Below are 23,692 nucleotides of genomic sequence, written 5' to 3' on the forward strand. Positions count from 1 at the left end.
GTCTGACCGGGTTTTTGTGCATCTGAAGGACCCAGAGGAACAATCTCTGAGCAGTTGGGGTGAAAAAATAAAAAATGAAAGGGAAGGATGGGGAGTTGTTAGCATGAAGAACAAGAGGAGGAGGTGGTGAATGTAGAAGGATTTGCCTGACACCAAACACACCCAGCAGGATAACCTTAGCCTCTCGCAGCCTTGACCAGTGCCGGCGACCAACCCTGGATTAGCCTGCACTGTCTGGCCGTGTCCAGCTACGCCCTGCCTGGGTGGTCTTCAGCTGTGCTGCATCGCAGAAGGCACAGAAACGCACTGACAAAGCGCGCACGGGTTCAAACACGGAGACGGAAATGCAAGAAGAGATTGAAATCGTCACAATGCAAGTTCCAGTTGTTCCTCGTTAAAGGCCGGCTGGGACCGGCTCGTTTCAGAGGCATTTACCAGCCTCTTTCATGTCCCCCCCACCTCCAGGCTCATTAGCTCTTGCTAGACCCCCCCCCCCCACTCCTCTTTTTTTTGTTCATTAAGACGTGCTAATTATTCTTCTCCATATTTTAAAGCCCTGCCGATTACCAACAGGAAATTAACATTTGATGAGAGTGATGAATGATAGTGTGACACCAAAATCAAAGATAAAAAGGCAAGGCTACACACACACACATGTAGTTTAAATGTTATTTAATTCAATGTCTGATTTTTAGCAGACTGCCGTTCAGTCCATTCAGCAACACCAAAGAGGAGAAATGTTGTCATAAAAGACGAGACAGCGAGAGGCGTTCAAGGACCAGCGGGACGCATTCACTGACCTGGATCTGTTGCTGGAGGAAGTTGATTTTTTGCTGCTGCTGAAGGAGCTGCTGCTGTTGTTTTGCAATCTAGTGAGGGAGAAAGAAAAAGACAAGATTAAACATTAATAAACAGGCATAAAGGAGAGAAAACTGCAGATGGAAATCCATGAGAGAAATCATAACCTGTTGGACCCGTGAGAAAACATAAAATAATTGTATCTAGTGTAACATTGGAGGATTGGAAATCATTCTAATAGTAAATAAAAAAAATAACTTCACATTTTTTTTACAACTAAATGTAATGCTGAGCTACGTGGTTAAATTCAGTCAGTGGGGTGGGGGGGTGGAGTGGTGGTGGAGTGGTGGTGGGGGGGGGGGGTGATGGACAGGTGAATGGCGATCCGATGGTGACAACTGGTGCGAGAGGTGTTCAGGAGATCCCTGCAGCGACACCACAAGCCTTTTCTTTCCAGCAGTAGCCCTTCCCACCCGCCCCGCTCCATTGAGCATGACAGCCTCGTTTTAAGTGTGGTTTAATTTTCATTTTTAACTGTAATTACAAAGTGTTCACCGTAAGATAACGGCCGTCTGCAAATGTGTCAGGATTAATTTGTGCCGGCTTCCTCTCGAGTGTCAACAGTTAATTACTGTGTTGTATCTTGATGGCTTGATGGCGTTCCAGCTCCCAGCAGGCTCCCTTTACTCGCCCTATCTCCCCCCCCTCAGTCTCTCCCACCCAGTCCTTCCATTTTATTAATATTCTTCCATTTTAAAATCTGATAAAAAATTTTTTTTTTTTTTTATCTCACTGCTCATTTACGCAGCAATGTCTACAAAGCTGACGCCGTTAAGGGTGGAGTATCGTTGATTGGAACTGAAATCAATACTGTTAATGTATTATTAGTGTACTATGACCAAATGCATCAGTTCAAGGTGTATGGTCGCTATCTCCATTTCCCACACGACAGTCTGAGTGTGCTGAGAAAACTCTGAGTGAACTCCCCGCTGATAATTGACTCGTAGCCATTAGGGTGGCCGCTGATGATAAAAGTGTCGCCCGTGTGGATGGTTCGTGTCCTTATTTCTTCCCAGACATTAACACACTTCATGTCCTCTGTTAATTTGCTGATTTGTACAATATGGCTCATTGGCCTGATTTGCGCTGCAAATCTAATGCCAGGCTTGTTCTAATAGGATTCGATTTATAAGATATAGAGGACTTCCGTGTTTAATATAACGTTTAATTCACACGTTCCCTCGCATTTGTTAGCACAAGTCAGGATAACGGGCGGTGGTTTTCCACCACGCAGCATAAACGCGAGCGGGCGAGCATGACAGAAATATCCGAGGCAATAAAAGGAATAACGCGTCTTAAATTTAACATTTGAATTTCCTTGCCGTGGACTCGGGTTTTTATTGGCGTGAGGCTTAAATAGAGAATTTTAAAGTAGTAGAGAAAAGAATGTCACAAGAAGTAAATTACACCCAATTTTTTATATTTTTTTTATATAGTACTCTTGAATAGAGAGTTCCTGGAGCCTATCCTAGCTTGCTATGGGAGAGAGGCGAGGTACACCCCGAATGTGTCGCCAGCGCATCGCGGGGCCACACAACTGTTAAAGGGTTAAGAAATGGCAATTTATCTGCAACTTTGAAGTATCCTAATGCGATATATTGCTGCGTAACGCGATACGTATCGAATCTTTGGGTTACCTGCTCCTGCTGCCGATGTGCTAATTCCATTTGCTGCCGCTGCTTCTCCATCTGCGAGGCGGCGAGCTTCTTCTGCTCGTCGTGGGCGGCCAGGAGCTGCTCACGTAGGCTGATCAGCTGGCTGATCATCGTGGAGAGCTGGTGCTCCTTTTCCGCCAAGCTCTCCGGAGTACCTGGTGAGGAGAAAGAAAGAGAGAGGGACGTGTAAACGTGGGGTGGAGAAGGATAAATGCAGATACAGGCATGTGTCATAGAAATCTGAAATTGAAAAGCGCATGTGTTTTTGATAATAGCCGTGATGAAATGTCCGCGGTGGCTTCGGTTATTGCGCTGCACACCGGTCATCATCTCGAGCTCCAGAATCACACTTAATATACTGTAAGAGAAAACCATCTGTGGTGAGTTTGGAAAGTGTTGAGGTCCTGGAGCTGTTTCTGGCGATCGCAGCTTTAACCAGAAGATCAGAACGATTGTTCCTGGCACAGAGGGAAGCCGTCAAACTGATGTGGCAACTTATATCAGGTGGAAATAAAGAGAGAATTAAAGAGTGCGCTTGTTTTTCATTACGTTGGACATTCTGGCGACACATCGGAGGAGGGATATCAGTGTCTCTCCTTCTAGTTCAACGGCGAGCTAGCTCTGCTGCACTGCTTTCTCCCGCCGCCTAATCAATGCTAAGTGATCCTACCATTGACTTACACTGCTGGCATAATTGCCAGCGAGAGTTGAGACAGTAACTCACTCTCCTCTTCACTGCACTCCGATGTGACAAGCTGATCCGGGGAAGCAGCGCAGAGGAGGAGAAGAGGGAAGGACAAAAACATGGAGATCTAGAAGACAGTGGAGTGAAGTCTGGCCGGGGGCCAGCGGGAGCCGAATTCTTTCCTGGGTGTCTTTCTCTCATCTCGGGCTACATCTGTCTTGAGTTCCTCCAAGAGCTCCCAGGGGCCCTCTCCACTCAAACTATTTTAATTTGACTAAACACCTGATTTATTTTATCTCTCCGATGAGGAAAGTCGTTTGTCTTAATAGGGCTTGTCAACCTCCAGAACCCATTCGGGGCGATTTACTAGCAGGCTTGTCTGAACCTTGGATCGCCTCGCTCCGCCTGCTGCAATTCTCCATTTATCCTCCGAACGCACCTCGGAGCTGTGATTCATCGGGGCTGCACGCAGCTTCTCCCCGAGGCCTTGTTGTTGTGAGTCTCGCGTCTTTGGACAATCAGCACCGGTTTTATCAACCTTTGCTGTGTTGGTGAAGGGAGCCGCCTTTTACAGGTCACCGGGCGAGACGCATTAGTCTCCGTCGCAGTAAATCGCCTTTATCAATACTGTGGAGAGCTGCTAAAGGAGGTAATAAAGGATGAAAGCAAATGAGACGGGAGCGAGGAAGGAAGGAGGAAAAAAAGAAAATCATTCCGATGAAGACGAGGACCGTCGGGCCTCGGGGTCGGCGGGGATGACCTTCAGTCAGAAACCAAACATCTGGACTCAATGACGGCCGCTCAGCTTGGCTAATTACACGTTTCTGTGCTAGCTTAGAAGCCTCAACACTGTGAAATAGTAAAAAGGACACCAAATTATGCTTTACTTTTTATTCATGAGTGCGAAGGAGGATTTGGTGTTGGGGGTCTGCCGATGGAGTGAAGAGTTGGTGCTAGGAGAATGCAAACAGAGGAGGTATTGTTTTAAAGTGTGGGAAGCCAAAACTGCCCTTTGTAAAGCGATTCAGGCCTTTACCGATTTTCTAATTTCAACCGTGAACTCTTTGTGTAGTCTGCGTTTAAAGGCGATTCTCTTATCCAGATTCCTAAATATGAAAACGAAGCATCGTGGAAAATCAGCCACATGTGTTTTTTTGTTTGAGCAGTTAGTGTTAAAAATCTCTTTCTTCCTGCTTTAAATTATGGATCAGCTTTAAAATGCAGATAAAACTTTTATTGGATGGCGCCGAGGAGGAGAGTCGCGGTCTGCGTCCGACCAGCCCGCTGACAAAAGAAGCCGTTTCCTGCATATTGCATGGCTTTTAACAGCGGTGGGGCTGGGGTCTGCCCGTTAACTTGTCTCCTCACATTGCGCTTCCGATGGCAGACAGACAGCCCAGCGATGCTTCGGCGCTACGTAAACACCAGCAGCCGGCCCAAACCTAACGTGTTGTGACATCCTCCTGTTAGACGATTGAAGCCCAATAGGAGAATACCGGACCGCAACAGGAAGAGGATCCCAGGAGTGAGCGCCCATGCTGTGCTGGCACTTTTCTTGTTTTTCTTGGGGGGGGGCTCACCCCTCAGGCCACCATGTTAACTTCAGAAATTCCATATTGACACATAAGAGGAGGGGGACGTTTTGGTGCCGTTGTTCAGTTGCAGCCCATTCAGCGTTCACCTTTCGAGATTCCCCCCCCCCCGGCTCTTTTAAAATGTCACAATGTAGGGCAGAAAACATCAACGGGCGATTAAATAAATGATAAGTGGAAAACAAGCAGAGCCATGGTTGCTCGGGGAAGGATGGGGGTATTTGAGAATTGGGGTCTTCGGATAAAAGGCACTTTGTAGGGGTGTGATTTGTCCTGTCCAATAGCCGCATCTCTCTCTCTGTCTTGGCTCCATCCTCGCCGCTCTAATCAAGCAGTCTCTAATTTGGGTTCCAAGTCCAGTACCGGGGAAAAAAGAAGGAGGCTTGTTACTTTGAAGAGTCCCGAGTGAATGACACAGATAAAAGATTCAGGCACAAAAAAAAAGAAGAGGGCGAGGGTGAAAAGGGGGGAAATCACAAGGCACCCTATTCTCTCTCCTTCGTTTGGTTCCACAGCTGAGCCATTGTGACCAGATCTGAATTGATTTCTGATTGGAATGTCCTTTTCTCTCTATCAGACGGCTATTGTGGATGCTTCCATGTGCTTCAAGCAAGTCCCAAGTAAATTAAGGCCCGTCTAAATGCTGCGATTGTGCTGAGCTGGATCCGCTCGCAGACCACACATAGCTTGAGTGGCTCGCGCGCTGCAGCTCTCTCTCTGCTCTCTCTCAAGCGCGTGTGAATGTAGACACGAGTGTGTACGCATTTGTGTTGCCGCCGCTCTGATCGATAGAAGGTACACGACTCCACGCCCGGTCTGCGATCACCTGACCCTCCGTCTAATCCTTCTGTGTAAAACGCAGCGCGAGCAAGACGACGGCTAATGGCGTCTGTCGTTAGCGTTGATAATAACAGGGTCAGACCATAAAACTGCTTCAACAAAGGCATGAAATGCAAATCTGAATCAAACACTTTAATGGGCGCTACTGTATAGACACTTGTTCAGCAATACTGCAAGGTCATATGCGTTTCCATTTATATGGCATTAACACGTCTCTGCGCTCGAGACAATACGAGCAACAGCTGTTTTACCTGGCTTCCTGCCTCTGCTGTGATTTAAGAGCTGTTAATCTTGCCAATGGAAACCCATTAACGAGTACGAGCAACACCTCCCAAGCGCATCTGCCGGTCGGGATGACACTCGGCTCTATGTGTATCTATGAATGCATATGGATATCACCTCACAGCAAGAAGGTCCTCGGTTCAAATCCACCTGAGGACCTGGAATTTGTCTATATGGGTTTCTCCTGGGTTCTCTATCTTCTTCTCGCAACCCAAAGTTACTATAAGTAAACTGGTCACTCTAAATTGGCCAGTAGTGCGATTGATTGGTTGATTGTCTTTCTTTGAGGCCCTAGCACTTGTCCAGGCGGTACACCTCCTCCTGTGCAAAGTCAGCTGGGATAGATTCCAACCCCCCTGCTATCCAACACAACATAAACAGTTCCTGAAATTGAATTAAATAACTTCTTAAATGTTAGCAGTTGCTATGCTAATGACAGATCCAGTATCTTGAGCTTCTTATTGTATATCCATATATCCAGCTGCTTTGCATAGATCTTTCTTAATGTAATTTTCGTTCTTTTTTTAAGGGCTCGGCAGACGATTTTGAACATAAATATTCTGATTGGCATGTGGAGAGTCTATTAATGAAAGCACCCTTCATCCACGCCGGTCTTGCCGTACTCGCCGAACGCTGATGGAGACTAATATTTTGATGATAGAGGAAGCTTCACTCTTCAGTATAATTATGCTAATGTGAAATCTCTGGCACTTCACTCTCTATCATGACACTGGACAAGGTACTTCATCAAAGCCAAGATAGCGGCTCGATCTGAACACGTCGCTCCACGGGGGGAACGCCGGTGACCCTGAAATTCACACTGAAGACAAAGATGCAACTCGAGACGAAAACTTTACTTCTGTTCTTTCAGCTTGAATATATTATTTTGCTCTATAACAAAGTGCAACAGCAAATATTCTCACGCTATGGAGGATTGTTTACGTAGCTAAGACAAATTCGTCTATTCGTCTCTTGTGCCCTTTTAGGAAGATGGGTCTGACCAAGGTCCTTTACACCCAACAAGGAAATGTAAAGGTTTGTTTAAAGACTCTACTAATAAAATACTTAATTTACTCTGACCGCACACAATGTGCAATTTAATATATTCCTATTCCACTTATTGGAGTCCTTCTGAAGCAGGTCCTTCCTCTATGTACAGATGAACCCTAACCTAATGTGCTTTGCCGTTATAATAAAGATGTACAACGTCCATTCATCTCCACAATGCAAATGAGAGAGCCCTCCACCAGAAGCTGTTAATTCCATTCCCTTTAAAGTGTTAAAAATGAGAAACGCAGTGAATGGAAAACTGAAAACCTCTCCTGGTTATTGTAAACGCACTTTATAGATGGTCTGTTTCTTATTGTCTCATCTCTTCACGCCTGCTGGCGTGAAATATTTAACACAAATTTTGAAGGCAATAAATAAACCGGTCATAATAAACCTCTGAAAAAGACCTCAAAATACAGAAAACGTCTATTCACACACACACACACACCTCATTTGCCACAAGCTAAATTCCTCAATTCATTAGAGGAGAAAACACACAGTCCAACACTTTCATGCATTCATCTGGCAAATGTGGCCTGAGGAATAATGATTTACTGTGGCTCATATTTCACCTGAGTGCACAGAGCAAACAGTTGACTGGAGTGTTGGGGAGAAAACGCTAACTGAGGCTTTTTTTGTTCCGACTGAACCAACCGGACAGATAGAGTTCTGTGCTGTTTGTGCGTGTTAGGGTAAATAGTGTGTGCATAATATTTGTACACAGCACGCTGTAAAAAATACACCCAGACATTTGAAGTGGGCACTGCACCATCATCATCCTGCGATGTTTCTTGGTATCAACGAGCTTCGCGCCAAACGCCCTGGCTATCTGCGGCATCAAAACCGTTGGTAGCACCGTGGTGAATTAATCGTGTTGGGAAGCCGACCGTGCGATTGGACAATTTGGGCTCTGTTTGTAGCACAGTGGAGCCCTTTCTGCGGAGCCGGAGCAGGTAGAGCTCCGGCGTCGAATCGGTCTCAGCTGCCGCCCTGCCCTGTGTTCTCCTGCTAAAGAGCTTCCACTTATCTGCCCGCCACAGAACTCCCTGTTTGCGCCGGACCACTGTCATGTCGACACCATTCTTAAATCGATTGTGACAGTGCAAGAGCTCATGATTTTTTTTGCCTCAGGAACCAAGCTGCCATTTTCAGTGCCGCTGCACAATGCTGAGCTTTATTCTTGTGTATGTGTCGATTATACGTGTGCGTTTCTACACACACACACAGATATATGTATATATTGTCAGAGAATGAATGCATCGCGTGTTCAGATTTAGTAACTACATATTTTCCTTCAGTTTGAGTACATGCTTGAGCATTTAGCTTCTTTCTCCCAACGGGGCGCCGGCGCTCAGTAGGAGGAACTTTAACAGCTCTGTTCGGTTTTGAGGCTCAGAGCAGGCACACACAGGGCAACCTTATCTGCTGCAGTACACAGTTCTACATATGAATCCACAATATATACATGCATACACCCATATATGAAGTGCAATAATGTACGTGATGATAAGTGGCCAGATCGTGCCATGAATGGGAGCTTTTCATAAAAACAGCCTCCCTTTGAGGTGTATAATTGTAGACGTCTCCGTCTTCCACCTCGCCTCCTATTATCTGCTACTTTCTGTGGTTTGGAGCCCTTCCAGTCGGCCTCCCTTTCTTGCTCTGTGGTTTTGTTCGGGAGATTTCATCTCCTCATCATTCCTGCAGATTGACAGCAAAGCTCAGGTATGAAAACAAACGGTTAGCTCTGGAATCGACTGCTGAAAAGAAATCCGCCGCTAATGCGTGCCTCGCGAGCCCTACCCTTCGTCTTCACGCTAAGCCCCCCCCCCCCCCCCCCACGGCGACGGGGGAAACCAGAGATTTGAAATCATTACCCTTCGCTCTGCGTGTCCGGATTAAGCGCACCACCTTCGCTGGATTTGTGGCGCTTGTTTTGCCTTATGCATCGCCCCGTCAGACGCACGCCATTAAGCTATAATTAGAGATGAGTCATGTTTAAGCAGTAAATGGCAGGATTGGCTAGCGGACCTCGGAAAGCGTATCTCTGACGCTCTCCGTCGTTTTGCTTTGTTTGTTTACTCTCGTTCACGTCGGCAGGATAAAGTATCCGGGGCATGTCGGAGCAGAACTGTAGGAAAATAATGCATTTCTTTCACTGGTACAGGCCTTGGGTCACATTTGATCATCGTTTTTTGGTATTATTATTATTATTCCCAGGAGTCTGCGTCAACCACTTGTTTCTGCAATTATGCAGAAACAAGTGGTCATTCTTAAAGCTTTTGACGTCCTGGAATAATGTCGAAGGATTGGTTGAGAAGCAGACAAGCAATCAGCGCACAATGCACAAGGCCGCTCTGCCGGTAGGTTCTATAGTCTCTCACTGCATTTCAACCTTTAGTATCTGCTTTCCTTTATTCATTAAATCCTACCGGCGTGTTCGCCAGTTTTACCAATTTTAACCCGACGGTTAATGAAACCTCTGATTCGCCACAACACTTGAGATCTTCGTCATGAGGTGTTTTCTGCTCGCTACCTTTGTTTGTGTTTTAATTAGGCGAACCTTGTGCATCTCTAACCCTGAGCTGCTTTTTAATTGCCCATATTTACATCAGGCAGACATCAAACGCAAGGGAGAGAGAGAGAGAGAGAGAGAGGGCGAAAGAGAGAGAGACATTTATAAGGGGGGAGCACAAAGCAGCCCTTTGAAAAGCCCACAGTCATGAAATGGCATGCTAATTAAAAATCTAATGTCGCCGCTGTGATAGAAGAAGCATTTATATTGTGGTATATAGACTCACGCCATAACTCCGTCGTGTTTATCATCAGACTCCCTACCTGTTTACGGACCGCCGTGCAACCTTCCCGTTCCCATTCATCAAACGGGAGAAATGCCCCGCCTGTAATTTAACAGAGCGGCTTTCAAAAGGCTAAATCATTTTTGAACATTTCACTCGGCCACACTTTGATCTGCAGCATAATAGGGCAGGTACAACGAGTCTAGTTCACCAAGCGGTGATTTATCCTTTTGTTCATTTAGGTTATTGCCAATTCATTGCTATCGCTTATTAGAACGTCCAACGGCTTTCCTCACCCTAACAAGGAATAAACCAAATTCCAGTTTTATTTGGGAACGTCGCCGTCTCTCACTAAAACAGACGGTTATGCAAATGATCAGAATCACCTGCACGACGGAGAAAGATTTCATGCCGTCCAGGTGGTTTCCGAAGAATAAGAACAAGACAAAACAAGTCGTCTGAGGATGGGAGTGGGAGAGCGCCGGAGCAGGGACAGCCTGATGCTATCAGCCGGCTGCTGCTGTGTAAACACGGCGGCGCTCAGTAACAGTCAGTGCTACGGACTGAGCAGCGGTCCGGCCCGGCCCATCCTCGGCACACCTTCGCCCTGACATAAACAGAGACTTCGGAGGAGTGCGCTCGGAACGCCCTGAGGAGAGGCGGAGCCCAGGAATTCCTCTGGAAAGGCAGGTTCGCCACGGAGATGAATCCGTTTGCCTCAGCACCGTCTCCTCGCCGCTCAGCGGATGTTTACATCGAGCACATCTCTGGTCCAACAATTAGCGGATCTGCATTGGACGTCCGAAAGGGACGACAGCGCGCACGATCTTCTGACGAGAACAGAGACTCTCAGAATGGATCAGAACAGTCTGGAATGTTGAAGACAGCACTTTGGACAGAGTTGGACATTCCAACAAGAGATAAGAGAGGAGAGAAGAGAAGGAGGAGGGCAGCCAAAGGCTTTTGTTTTATTTCAGAGTCCAAGGCTGCTTCTGAGATCATGCAGCGCGTGGATAATGTATGTCTGGAACGCCGCTTAATGCTCCGATGGAGTCCTACCTTTAACTTCTACCAGCAGCTCGCTGGTGTTGAGCCTCTCCATCTTCTCCTTCCACTCTTTAGAAAGAAGTTTCTCCATGCATGATGAATCTGAGAAAGAAAAATGACAGATTTTTAAAGAATTTAAAATCACACCGAACGTTGTTTCTATAGTTTTGTAGCTGGCAGAAATCTAATATATTTGCTTAAGTGAAAATGAAAGTGAGTCCCGTATCGGGTGATGAATGAGTATTTTATTTGATGGCACTGCACGGCGAACATTAAAAGAGGCTCAGCCCGGAGCGACGCAAGGCATTGTGGGCAAAGACGACCATTAAGACGGAGGCGAAGGGTGAGACTGGGTATGTCCGAGCTCTCGCGCAGCTGCCAATGATGGAAACAATTAACATTTGTCCGGCGGACAATGAATCAGAGGAGGAATGGCTGCAATCTGCCATGCTGTCGCTGGGAGAGATGATAAAGAACACGCCGGGCCGTCTGACCCGGGCCTCCGCCATCCCTGCACTGCTTAGGGGTCAGGCTGTTCCCATCAAACACCGGCGGAACAGGCAAGCCTCCACCTTGAGCCACCGCTGTCATTGTGAACCCGAACCATCCAGCGCCCGGGCCTGAACGCGCAGAACGCTTGTTGACTTGGGTTCTGGAACCCAAACAGACAATTCTGAGCACAAAGCCCCAGAACGCCGTGAAGACGAGCCCAACCGCAGATCTAACACTTAATCATTTATCATTACCTCATAATAAGGTCATAATAAGGTCATAATAAGGGAGGTGTTTCTCCCTATTTCCTGTTTGTTAATCCACCTAACGTGAGGCAGGAACGGGGGGGGGGGGGCTGAGGAGCGACATTCTGGTCTCCTCCACGTTTCACGGTTATCATCAAACAAAGAGGATATTTACTCTTTGAAGAACGTAAACAAGTGTTGTTTCCCTCCGTCCGTCTGTCTGTCTCCTACCCCCCCCTGACTGACTTCAGAGCGGCTGGGAGGAACGGGGAGTCGGTAGCTCTTCTGGCCTTGTTTAAGGATGGCTTTCGGAGAGATCAGGCGGTGAGCGCTTTGTTTGATTGTCCACTTCCTCCAGTGTGCTGAGGGTCAGCAGGACATCTCCAGCTCAGGGTCATTATAACATTACTTCTACTTTATTGACTTTCCAATTCCCAGATCACAGTTTGTCCCCTTGACCCTCAGAGAGGGACGAGAGAAAGCGCTGCTTGTGTTTGTGTGCGTCAACTCCCTCCATGGCACAAGGATCACAGATCTTAAAGGAGGGGTGAAGGGCAGAGCACTGCCGTCCCCCCGTCCCCCCGTTCCCCCCGGTGAGACGGCTTCCTCTCCCGGAGCAACAAACTCCCCTCCAAACACAAAGCTCTGACAAACAGAACGACATCAGCACGTGACATTTTCTCCCCTGAAGCACAGACAAGGCTTCTTTTTTTAAGTGGTGTAAAGGGGAATTAAACAAACACACTGAACATATGTTAATATGCAAACATATGCTCTCACACACACACACACAAACACACACACACACACACAGGCAAACACACACACTTTAATCACAGATGCTGCTCCAGCACTTGATCATTAAGGAATGCACCAACTGTTGGAGATAATGTGGTGCCAGCTTCCATTCTACTCCAGTCCTCCCCCTCCTTTCCTCCCCCCTCCCAGGAGGGCTGCCGCTCCCTCGCTTCTCCATCCCCTCCGCCGGGCCAGACACGACCTGCCAAGTCCTCCAGCAGGAGAGACTACAGCTGGAATGCGCCGCTGTCCTCCCTGCCTTCCACCTGGGAGAGGTGAATAATGACCTGGATTAGTCTATAAAATAACTCTCAAACATCTCTCAGCGTTTGAGCGGCGCGAACAAAACACGCAACCAAAAATGGATTTGGTGAAAGGCAAAGAAAGTTCCCGCGCAGGCGTGTTGGGAGGAAAACACGGAACGAGTCCGATGTCTGGATTTTTTCAGAGAGGCCCTTCCTCGGCCTATTTTTCAGAAGAATTTTGATTAATAGGAGGAATGCTCTTTGAGTTTCTAAAAAGGAAACACTGGTCAGTATCAACAGAACAATTACTGTCAGCTTGTCAGAACGTGACAGCCGCTGTTATCACCACAAAATGACAAATGATTTCTGATAAAGCAAAAAACAACACGGGATAATTCAAGACGGTCCAGAGCTTCTGCCGTTTCTTGGCGTACGGAGGCGTTTCTGCCCTTGTCCCTTCAAAGTAGGACATCACATACAAGGGAATGAGCTAAAACAAGAGAGAAGTCCAGTGAGTTTATTTTTACTTTCCTATGGGGGCTCTTAAATCTCCCGCACCCCCACCCGTTTCATTTCTTTCCTTCTCCCTCTCGAGATAAAACTCTCCGTGGCTGGGGAGCCGGCCATTCAGCTGGGATGAGAATGGAATGAAAACAATAGCCCTTATCAGGCTCTTATTTACATGTTCCCAGCGTCCCAGCAGTAGACGGCTTGGCTTGCCACCAAGCCCAGATCACCCCACTGGACGCGGACCAACTTCCTCCAGCCTTCCTCCAGCCCCAGCGATTCCAACGGTCCCTGTGGACCCTCGCCTGGCACGACCCCCCCCCCCCCGCCCCCCTGCTCTGCGGCTAGCACAGATAGCAACATACTCGTACAAAACTACTGGAGTGTCTGTCCAAGATGTGTTCCAGTCCAGAGGGGCATGGTCTCTGGGCTGGGTCTCATTGTGTATTCTGGTGTCGTGGAGCTGGGAAAACGCCTTGAACTCGTTTTCCCAGATTTATTTGAGGGCATCCAAAATGGCACTCAGAAGAACGTGAACAGTGAGGGGTTTAATTGACAAATGGTGCGGTGCGTTTAGCCGCTATCGGCTTCCTGTGCAGGGACGATGTGGAAGAACGCTGGGATTAAGACGCCTCGAGCTTCTTTTTTTTACTTTATTAAAAACAAAGCTTAACAAAGGAATGCTTCTGAGTTGATGTGTGACATAAACAAAGCTTTCAGCACCTGGCAGTCAGCGTCGCCAGAAAATCATGTTCAGTATAAACACCAGCAGCGCGGCGGAGGCAGGTTACCGCCGTCTGTCCCGGCGCTGGCGGCTTCTGCGACACGCTGTAAGGCAAAGTTCCTTTTCTTCTCGTGGTCGCTCTGAATTAATTTTTTATTCTCAGATGACTGTTGGCTTTAAGTGAACGTAGTCTAGAGGTATTTTATCTCCCGCCGCATTCCGAACTTCCCTATACGCGCTGTTCTCCCGGGAGAACAGACGCTTGTGTCTGGTTGTTGTGTTGAGAAGCAGTCGGTGAAACGAGGGCCTCGCCAGAATCAAATTAGCCATGGATAACAGAGCGAGATACGCCCCCTTTAGCATCGGCCTAGTATATCAGTCTTAAAGGGGAAACACGTAATTGCCAAATCAATGAGCGACTGATGCTAACCATGTAAATAATTCCCTCGTCTGAAGCAAAAGCAAAGCAGGAAACAATAGCGCTAGCAGCGTGGAGGCACAGCGGTGGCGAAAGAACCAGGTAGAAAGGCTTTTAAGGCGCAGCTTGATCTGTCTATGAACCAATCACCATGCAGACAGCTTATAGGAGGGCGGGTCCATTCACCAGCACCATCAACTCGAACAATGCTAAAAGTGCTAATGCTCAGACAGTGCTAGCATGCAAAGCACCACCTACTAGTTAGCAGCTGTAACCAATCACACAACAGCCCCCCCCCCCATGTCTAATGGAGCAGACATCAGGTTCAAGAACACTGCATAGCTAAATAGAGGTTAGCTAATATATACATATATATAGATATATATAAAACTTTTCAAAACTTGAAAGAAATATATATATAAAAACATTCCTATGGGATAAAATGACACTCATCTCATGATTACCTGTGTAAAACTCAGGTCAGGAGTAGATTTTGAATACTCGTGAATATAATATGAATCTTTAATTCTACCTTGGCGTCAAACGGCGAGTCTCAGCCAGACAATGATAGGCTGACGTTTCCCATCTACTCTTCACCACACGGGAAACAAGTCAAAAGATTGTTAAAAAAAAATAAAATAACTGTGATACACTCCAAGGAGCCCTTTGAATATCTTAATCACAGACACACTAAAAACAAGACCCCATCATCACACTAAATAAAACATAATAATTACAGGAGGCAGGCAGGGAAGTGAAATGAAGAGAGAAAACATGTTTTTGTCATTCAGCCGGTAGTCCCTGAGACAACAGCTGTTGCACGCTGCAAATACGCCTGAAGTCTCCATAATCATGGCGTTATTGAAGTGAGGACAAAAAGGGCACTAATTGCAAGGGAGCAATCGGAACGCGATAGGTTACACACCCGGGTGATGTCGCACAATGCAAACGCTAAAGAGGGAGTCGGCTGTGGGTAGGTGATGGGGGGGGGGGGGGTCGCATTCTGAGGACAACAGTGCGTTGTCGCTCATTTTCAGGCAATTACCTTTCTTCCTTGTCAACAGTTTTAATAACCTCCACCATTTCCAGAAGACTTTTTTTGGGTGCAGTTAAATAATTCCAGCTTTTTATGTGTAATTGCTACTTCTGGCATGCATAAATAAAAAATTCCAGACGTGTCAGTGTATTGTGGAGCGCACCTTGTGGCTTGGCTTTCTTCGACTGACACGTAATCATTATTCCACTTGGTGAACAAGCTTCCGTTCGCTCATGCGAGCAGGTGCTGGTGGGTAACCCACACGTCATGGGAGGGTCTGACACCTGTCCTTCGCCAGTCCTTACTTTTTTACGCCACCTTCACCTCGCCGTTGGCTGTAACCGTCTCGAAGGGGTCAAGGGTCATCGCTTGGTCCAAGCTCTTTATGCGAATGAAAGTTTAAACGGCTGCTGGATCGATGGTCTTGGAGGTTTTATCCGTGTTCAACAAATCGATTCTCTTCAATCTGCTGTTTTTCTGTTCGGCTCTTTGATATTTAGCGAAATTTATCATTGCATGAAGTAAATCTAGTTCCTTTAGGAATTCAGTGTTACTGCTAAATGTCAAGAGAACTGACACACCTCGACACAACAGGTCAGAACTATTACGAACTGTGCAGAGGAAGATAGAAGAATCTGGACCTGGATTATGTTAGTTCTTCCTCAGGCAGTGTTACCAGGAAGTCCTCCTTCATCCCTTACCTTTATCTGCACCGACCTGCGTGCTAATCCCACAGCGCTGACCCGGCCATTCCGAGACGGCGTCTACACATTCAGCACTCTGACCTCTCTAAATAGGACACGTGTCTATCAAGCATGTATGAATTAAGCGTCCCCGAGGGGCCTCACCTCCTGAGCTCAGCAGCATGTGACCTCTCCCAATCCATTTTACTGCGGCACTCTGTGGCAATCAGGCTTGAATTATTAAAGTGAGCAATGATCAATTCATTGCGGCCCTTGCCCGGCTGTACTTCAGCAGGAATGACATTGAGAACACTTCAGCTTGCTTCCAGACAATGTGCATAAATGTGAAATATGCCAGCCCCGATACGTCAATAATCATAACTGGACAGGCTGAGGCCACGTCCAGACTCGTGTTACAGAAGCGCTGCTAGATAATGTGGTCTGGCTCTGTGATTCCTTACATCGTAGAAAAGGGCGTGTAGATTGAGGAAAACGTGCAGCCAAGGGTACCAGGAAGTAGGAAGGAAGGCGAGGAAATGAAATCACATCAAAAACTTTGTGAGGAGCAGACGAGGAGCCAAAATAAACCAGTATTCAGAGCCCCCAAAACTGCCATCTCCCCTTCAGCTGGAGAGTGGCAGCTGGCAGAACAGCTGGTGAATAGGATTAATGTCAGAAGAATGAAATAAAACTCAACATATGTCCGAGCCTGAGGTGTTGGGACTGTGCGTGATTGTGCCCCCAATGGATGCCATGTGTGCATCTGGAAGGAGCGCTGTGCTGCTCCTCGCTCTCCACCCCACAAGGTCACTTTTAAGAACTAGGACCGTCAAATGCTCTCATAGCAAAAAGAAAATGAACTTTTCATTTGTCTCCTCTCTCCCTTTGCTTTAAAGCCTCGTTTCAGGCGGCGGATGGATCCTATTGGGCGCAGCCATTAATACAATGCACCCTGCAACTGATCAGGGAAACAAACAATTCACAAAATTCAATTAAGGAGGACTAAATAGCACATGTATGAAGAACGAGACAAGGTCAAAGCGATCCGGAGGTTGTATTAAAATGGACGAGATGAAATACGATCCATTTATTTCACTCGTTATGGCCCTTCCTACTCAAACGGTGTAATTTAATAATAATAATCAGCTAAATAAAGCTGCTCATAAAGCATCATGCATTGAAATATCTCGTAAGTGGTAAATGGGCCATTGTCTATTTTAAAAAATCCGTACTAAATACAGGGTTAGCGATGTGATTTACTCTGAATAAAAAAGAGGCGATGCTGATGCAAGCTGGCCCGGTGCTGATGAGGAGATCGGCGCTCCTGGAGATGAGCATTATCTGTGGGGAGGAATATGTGGACTTAATTTCAATTTATAATTTCCATTTGATGTGGATAATCATTAGGGTCCACACGCCGTAATAAATTCTAATAATTTCACACAAAAATTAAATTACTGGGTACCTTGCAGTGGTGATATTCTTCAGGGGTACCCGGCAATTTAACTGTCAGCTATAAACTCGCCGGCTAATCAGCGCTGGAAAACATTCGCATTTATTCATCTATGTTAAATGAATAGATGTGTGAAGAAAACACGGAGCACTGTGATCATGGCTGTTCAGCGTGATTTAGTAAATTAACGGGTGTCTGCGTCTGCAAGGACAAAAAGAGACTAATAGGATCCACGTGAATGCAATGCCATTTGCAGTGAAGCCGTGTGTAAGGTGTAGACACTGAAACTTTATTTCATAATAAATGGTCGATGACAGCAAAATGCGCTTCGGAGATTGAACTATAAAACCACGTATTAAAGAAGCGTGAATTACGAGCGTACGGCGGGTAATTTACGGTACGCTTCACCGTAAGGGCGCCAGCGTGCGAACGGCACGGCGCATTATGTTTTTGTGACAAAACAACACAATTAAAACTCACAGTGAGGTCAGAATTGCTTCTGCTGCACTTCTTCTCATTCTTAATTAGTAATTAAAGGCATTTGGTAAAGTTTGGGATGCACCAATGTTTCTCTCTGCGCTAGTTGTCGGCTTTCCAAGCCAGCGACCTTTTATCAGTTTGTGTCTGTCTGTCTGTCTGTCTGACCGTTAGCAGCTCAACTCGAAAGGTTACAGACGGATCTCGATGAAGTCTTCAGGAAATGTACGGAATGTTACCAGGAACAGATGATTTTAGAGCCTTTTGATGATGATCCAGATCACCGTGTGGACGGTGCAAATCCAATTAGGAGGGGAATGAGCTGCTTGGCGGAGGTTTGTGCTCTGCTAGCGCTTTTCTACTTTTCTCCATGGGTTCTTTCCGTTTTCCTTGAGCCACACGTCCTGAGGCTTAACGGCCAACGACCAGGACGAGGAAGAGGAGGTGCAGAGTAAAGAGACTGAAACACTAGCTTCCTTTTTCCAACATGATGCTAATAACAAACAAACAAATCATCGATCCAGATTTGGAAAAATGACATATTTAAAATTGATTGACTGTCTTAAAACATTTCAAACCAATCCAGACTTTAAAATGAATCATTCTGTAGGTGCTTCTGAAGAGAGATGATGCTCATCTGATAATTGCAATCATTGACTCTCAGGCTTTTGCGCTGCAGTAAAACACGCTTCTAATCATTTCCTCTGACATCTCGCACGCCGGCTCGTGTTCCGTTATTGAACGGCGGAGAAAGAAAAAAAAGTGTCGAGTGGGAGGAAACATCTGTTTCATCGCTGCTGATTAAATAGTCTCTTTGTTCCAGAGGAAACCATCAAACATTTGCTGCGAGATATTCGTGATTGCTGTTTGTGTAAAAAAAAAAACAATGAAAACTGTTAGCGTGTTCGCCGGCGCGGCTGTCGTGTTTGCTTCTGTCGGAGCGGATCTCTCCGCTGAATGGCTGACGTGCGTCTGGCTTGCAGAACAAGCCTGCAATGTGCCCTGAAATCATTAGCAGGCCTCGGAAGCTGCCTGCTCCCGGGGTGTGAGTTACGCTCACACTATTTTGATCCTCGGTCAGATGACACCGGCTTCTTTGTGCAGTTATGTGCGGAGAATGCTTGAGAGCTGAACGCCTCGGCTAGGACAGCGACACTGAGCTGGCACACAAGTATCCCAATGTAACCCTACTGCACGCACACGCACACACACACACACACACAGCAGGACACATGTACCCTCCCTCTGCACCCCATCCCATTGTGGAGGAGGCCATGTCCACCCCGCCTCCTTTCGTGACCATGGGAGCGTCCCTCTTCGTGCTCCTTTTAGCTCGATTTCCCAATTCTTGGCTTGGCGTCCCAACAACAGATATAGCGGCGTTGGTGACGTCTGTCCTCTCGCGTTTCTGTGCCCATCACAGGCCCGTGGCGTCACATCAAGGAGCCGGCTTGTTACGATGACCGCCGACTCCACCGACATTTAAAAGATGCACAAAGCTATGCTGCTGTTGTTTATTCTACAGCAAATATCTGTGATTTACAGCATTGATAAGCTGTAGCGCCCCCCCCCCCCCCCCCCCGAGGCATACTTCCAACCAGTTTGTGTGCGTGAAGACAAGCCAGTCTCTGTGCAAACCTGGCTGTGATTTGTCTCTCAGAGACACCCGTTTCCTCCTATCAAGGGGTTCCTGTGCAGCCAGCAAGCCAGGATCACAATGGGGGTTTTGTGCTCCATGGGAGCAGGGGGGGGGACACGCTCAACAGCTGAAACCCAGGAAGATGGCCCCTGGAATGCGCCACAGCAGTTGTTACTGTTGACTAATCGGAATATGAGAAGCAGGGAAGGTGATCTTGAATGTAAAGAATGGCACATCGCGGAGGCAGCTGCTTGTTTTGTCATCTGAATGACCAAGACAGCAGAAAGGGTTCCCGTTTTGAAAGGGGCAACAAAATCTATATCTTAGCTTGTGTAAAGTGAGACCTTGCCCCCCGTCATCCCGCGGGGGCGTGCCGGTGTTATGTGAGGGCTCTGTTTGGAACAGATAGTAAATACATAATTCAGCAATGGACCAGGCCACTGCATTTAGACCTGGGCTCTGATCTCAGCCTGGCAGAGGGGCAACGCTGTCACTAGAGAGTTCAGCTGGGTGGGGGGGGCAAAAAACTCTAGGAGGGGAAATCGGGTGGCAAGATGATTGGAGGAATCACGGACAAAGAGGGTCGGGGAAGAAGGAGGAAAAAGACGGACACGAAGAAAGAGGATGGGGAGGTGAGATTAGGGAGGAGGGAGGCAGGGCATCTTTTTGTGGAAGTTCACGCCAGGCTGGCAGGCCGCCGGCGTGTCGGCATGCGGCCGAAAAATCTATTTAACGTCTGCTTCACAGGGTGGCAAGAGGGTTGATTGGCAGAGAGCAGAGAGCCGCTTTTGATCATGTGTCCTAACAAGCGATTCCAGCTCATGTCTCCTCAGCCTGAAAAGATCTACATTACCTATTCAAACAAAAGTGACAGACCAGAGCCGTGCTCCGCTGAGCCGGCGCACCACGCCACGGGCCAAGAGAGAAGGCACACATGGATGTATGCTGGCGTGTGCAAACGCTAAACCACGCCGATCAAACGGATTACTTGCGGCTTGAAGCCTTGTTGAAATCAGGTTTATGATGCAAAGAGAACGTTATTATAGGATGCCAGACCGGTGGCTGCCCTGCCGGGACGGTCCGGGCAGCGGCATCCGGTTTGGATGCCGCGCTCGGAGGCAGCGTGCAGGAACACCTCAGAAATCAGCAACCAAGGCAACTGGATATCCAGCCTCATTGCATATGCATGGAGTCAGAGGCTCATGCTCGGATCATTATAACAAAGATTCCTATTAATTAGGTGGGGTAAAGCAGATGACACGGCAGCTGGGATGAGAGGGAAGGGGTGAAGGGAGGGAACCGAAAGAGGAGGGGAGAAAGTGCATATGTCTGTCTGGGTGGGGGGGGGGGGGGGGGATTAACGTATAACCTGGATCGTGTTATTCTGCCGAACTTTTCCAAGCTACATGCATTTAAAAAAAACATTTTTTTTTTTTTTTTAAACGCTAACACCTGCAGCCAATTTCCAGTGAGGCTCCATCTGCAGCCAGCGGGGGCCGCGACACTGACGGGGGACAGTGTTACAACAGAGTCAAGAGTTCATCAGTGCTAATCAGACCAAAGGCTTAGAGCTGATCCTATTCTCTTCCCGAGCTTCCTCCCATCCCTGAATCTCATTACACGGCCCGTTGTAATAGAGGATAATGACCTGGGGCTACGCACACATTGCTGATCGCTCCCCGCGCTCAACCTACAGCGCAGTCATTATACAGTGATAATACACAAACTCGCCGGAGGGATTACTCTTACAAAAGAGGAGAGGGAGGGAGAGAGAGAGAGAGGGGCAGTAAACGCAGGATTTGCTCTGATTGTCTTCGCTGTGATAAGAGACGTCTTAAATATTCTCCGAGCCGAGGTTTAAAAGGAGTCGCTGTTTGCTGAACGGATGCGTGGCTCCATTTTGCTAAGGTAATTAGCCGTGACTCTGTCAAAGGGCTCCAGGTGCTGAGGATTCTGCTCCAGTACCTGCTGCATCCACTCAACCTGCTCTGAAACGCTGGAGCATCACGGAAGGGCATCCTCTCATTATGCCTGTGCTTCATTCTTCTTAGTTTTGGATGTCTGTGAGTCTGCTTGGATGCGTTTTTTTTTTTTTTATTAGGGCGGTTTCTGTGTTTATAAATCTTCGCTATGACACGAAGAACATGAAAAGCGACATGCGGCGTCCTTCCCAACACTTAAATACTTAAATAATGAGACACTAACACTGGAAAATATGCAGAGCTTTTATGAATGTTTAGTACATCATCTGATACCTCTCGTTAAGACAGATGATTAATGCAGACACACAGATGACAGATGATGTATAACTGCAATCCAGTTGAGTACTGGTTTCACTGGCAGGGACTCAACAAGCAGAGCCGAGGCCAGGAAAACCCTTAGAAGTGGACGCAGCTCACACCCGGTGATCCGACCTTGCCTTGGGGACGACCGTAAAGGCGCGACGCACAAAATAGTTCCGCGTTGACTTGCGCAATATTGATTCATACTTTAGTGCATTATATAAAACGGTTCTGTTTGCATGTGAATCAAACCAAGGTCACCTTGTGTTTTTATAATGATGGCTATTCCCCCCCCCCCCCCCCCGATACTTTATACTGACAATTTTAACTCTTGACAAGCGCTGTCTGGAGACCTATCCATAAATAATGCATTTACAATACCCAGTAAATAAACATGGGGCACAATCGTTAGCCCCGCTGGCAACTGGGCCTAATAGAGCTTTTACAGCAAAGGTGACTATTCAGCTAAATGCAGCGCTTGCTGCGGGGAGGACATTTTCATTCATTAGCACAGTCGCAAGCACTTAAAGCACTTTTAGGAGCAGAAACGGAGAGGAAGGTTGGAAGGATGGAGAGGGTGAAAGGGTACTAATATATAAAGATTGGACGAATGAAGCAGCGAAGCCTACGTTACGCAAAGACCGCCTCTATTGTTCAGGTCTCTTCTACTTATTCCAACATGGTTCTTTTGTGTTTTTAGTCGTACTTTTCATGAATATGGATATGAAGGCGATGATGTGATGTAACCGCAAAGACATGATGACCGGCAGCACTTCCTGGAGGAGCTCCTAAAAAAAAGATCGCACTAACGCATCATTTTTAGCACAATTCCTCATTCCGGATTCCGTTTGGGGGACTGCGCTCGGCGAAAGTGCGCCATGTAAGACTTCATTCCGTGCTTGAGGCTAACCGTGTTCATCCCACGACAATGAACTGTCTTGGCCAGAGAGGGAACCCAGAGAAGAATGGCAGCAGATGGTGATGAGTCTCTGAGGGACTCTGTGATCCGACCAGCCGGGCACCAAAGCAGCAGAATTAGATCCAACAGTTGTCATGCTTAGATAGGCGATATATTTAGCTCGTTTGTTACTAGTTCCACATTAGCAACATCATTAAGACAACAAATGGCTCCTCCGACCTTCCTGGATGTTATTTAATAGCTGATCCTGCCTTTTTTGACTTCCCCTTTTCCGTAAACACGGACATTAGATTAGGATTTCTCAACGTTTTCTTGGGCGGTTCTCCTCCGGCGCTGTCTAGGAGTCCCTCTCCCTCCATTTTACAGTAATCACTGATCATCACCAAAGAAGTGCTCTCAAGAGTATCTCTCAGTTCCTGCAATTTAGGGACAGTTTGTCGAACTTCGTGAGGCGCTTGCCTCCTGCTGTGTTCCCTGCTCGGAAACGAATTTCCTCCAACAAGGGCGCGTATTTTGGCGACAACGGTACAAAGTGCATGAGACGGGCCGGGCCTCTATTATTAACAGGAGATTAAAACAGCTGTATGGCACTCCAATGCACCCTCTCCGCTCCGCGTTAACATACGGCCCTGGATTACAAGCTGCACTTGATCATTTAAATTACTGCAGCAACCAGCCTTCAACAGCTGGGGCTCATTAGCATAACACCCGCTAGCGCAATGGAGAGCACTGGCCATCTTGTCCACGAAACACGCATGAAATTCTCATCTCAACGTACAGCAAAGAAAGTACGGCAGAACCACGTCAGGTTGTTTTCAGCAACCAGCTGTGGAACCTTAAAGAACCACCAGCAGAACCGCAAGTAGCTGAAAGATGATGCATTTCTGTAGGTTCAAAACAAAAGCAGCGTACTAAAAGGAAAAAAATATGAAAATACATCATTCATTACATCTGCCAAGGAAGTTAT

General features: G+C 47.1%; 1 protein-coding gene across 1 annotated transcript in view; it reads right to left on the bottom strand.

Moving 5' to 3' along the window:
- Positions 1-23,692, bottom strand: part of sox6 (SRY-box transcription factor 6) — a 103,514-nt gene that overhangs the window by 38,442 nt on the left and 41,380 nt on the right. The window contains exons 6-8 of the mRNA XM_068742329.1: positions 10,820-10,909; positions 2,496-2,668; positions 801-869 (exon numbers count right to left, since the gene is read on the bottom strand). Coding sequence (XP_068598430.1) covers positions 801-869; positions 2,496-2,668; positions 10,820-10,909 — 332 coding nt within the window. The remainder of the gene's footprint in view (positions 1-800; positions 870-2,495; positions 2,669-10,819; positions 10,910-23,692) is intronic.

Source organism: Brachionichthys hirsutus, chromosome 1 (genome assembly GCF_040956055.1).
Source record: "Brachionichthys hirsutus isolate HB-005 chromosome 1, CSIRO-AGI_Bhir_v1, whole genome shotgun sequence".
Classification (NCBI taxonomy): Eukaryota; Metazoa; Chordata; class Actinopteri; order Lophiiformes; family Brachionichthyidae; genus Brachionichthys; species Brachionichthys hirsutus.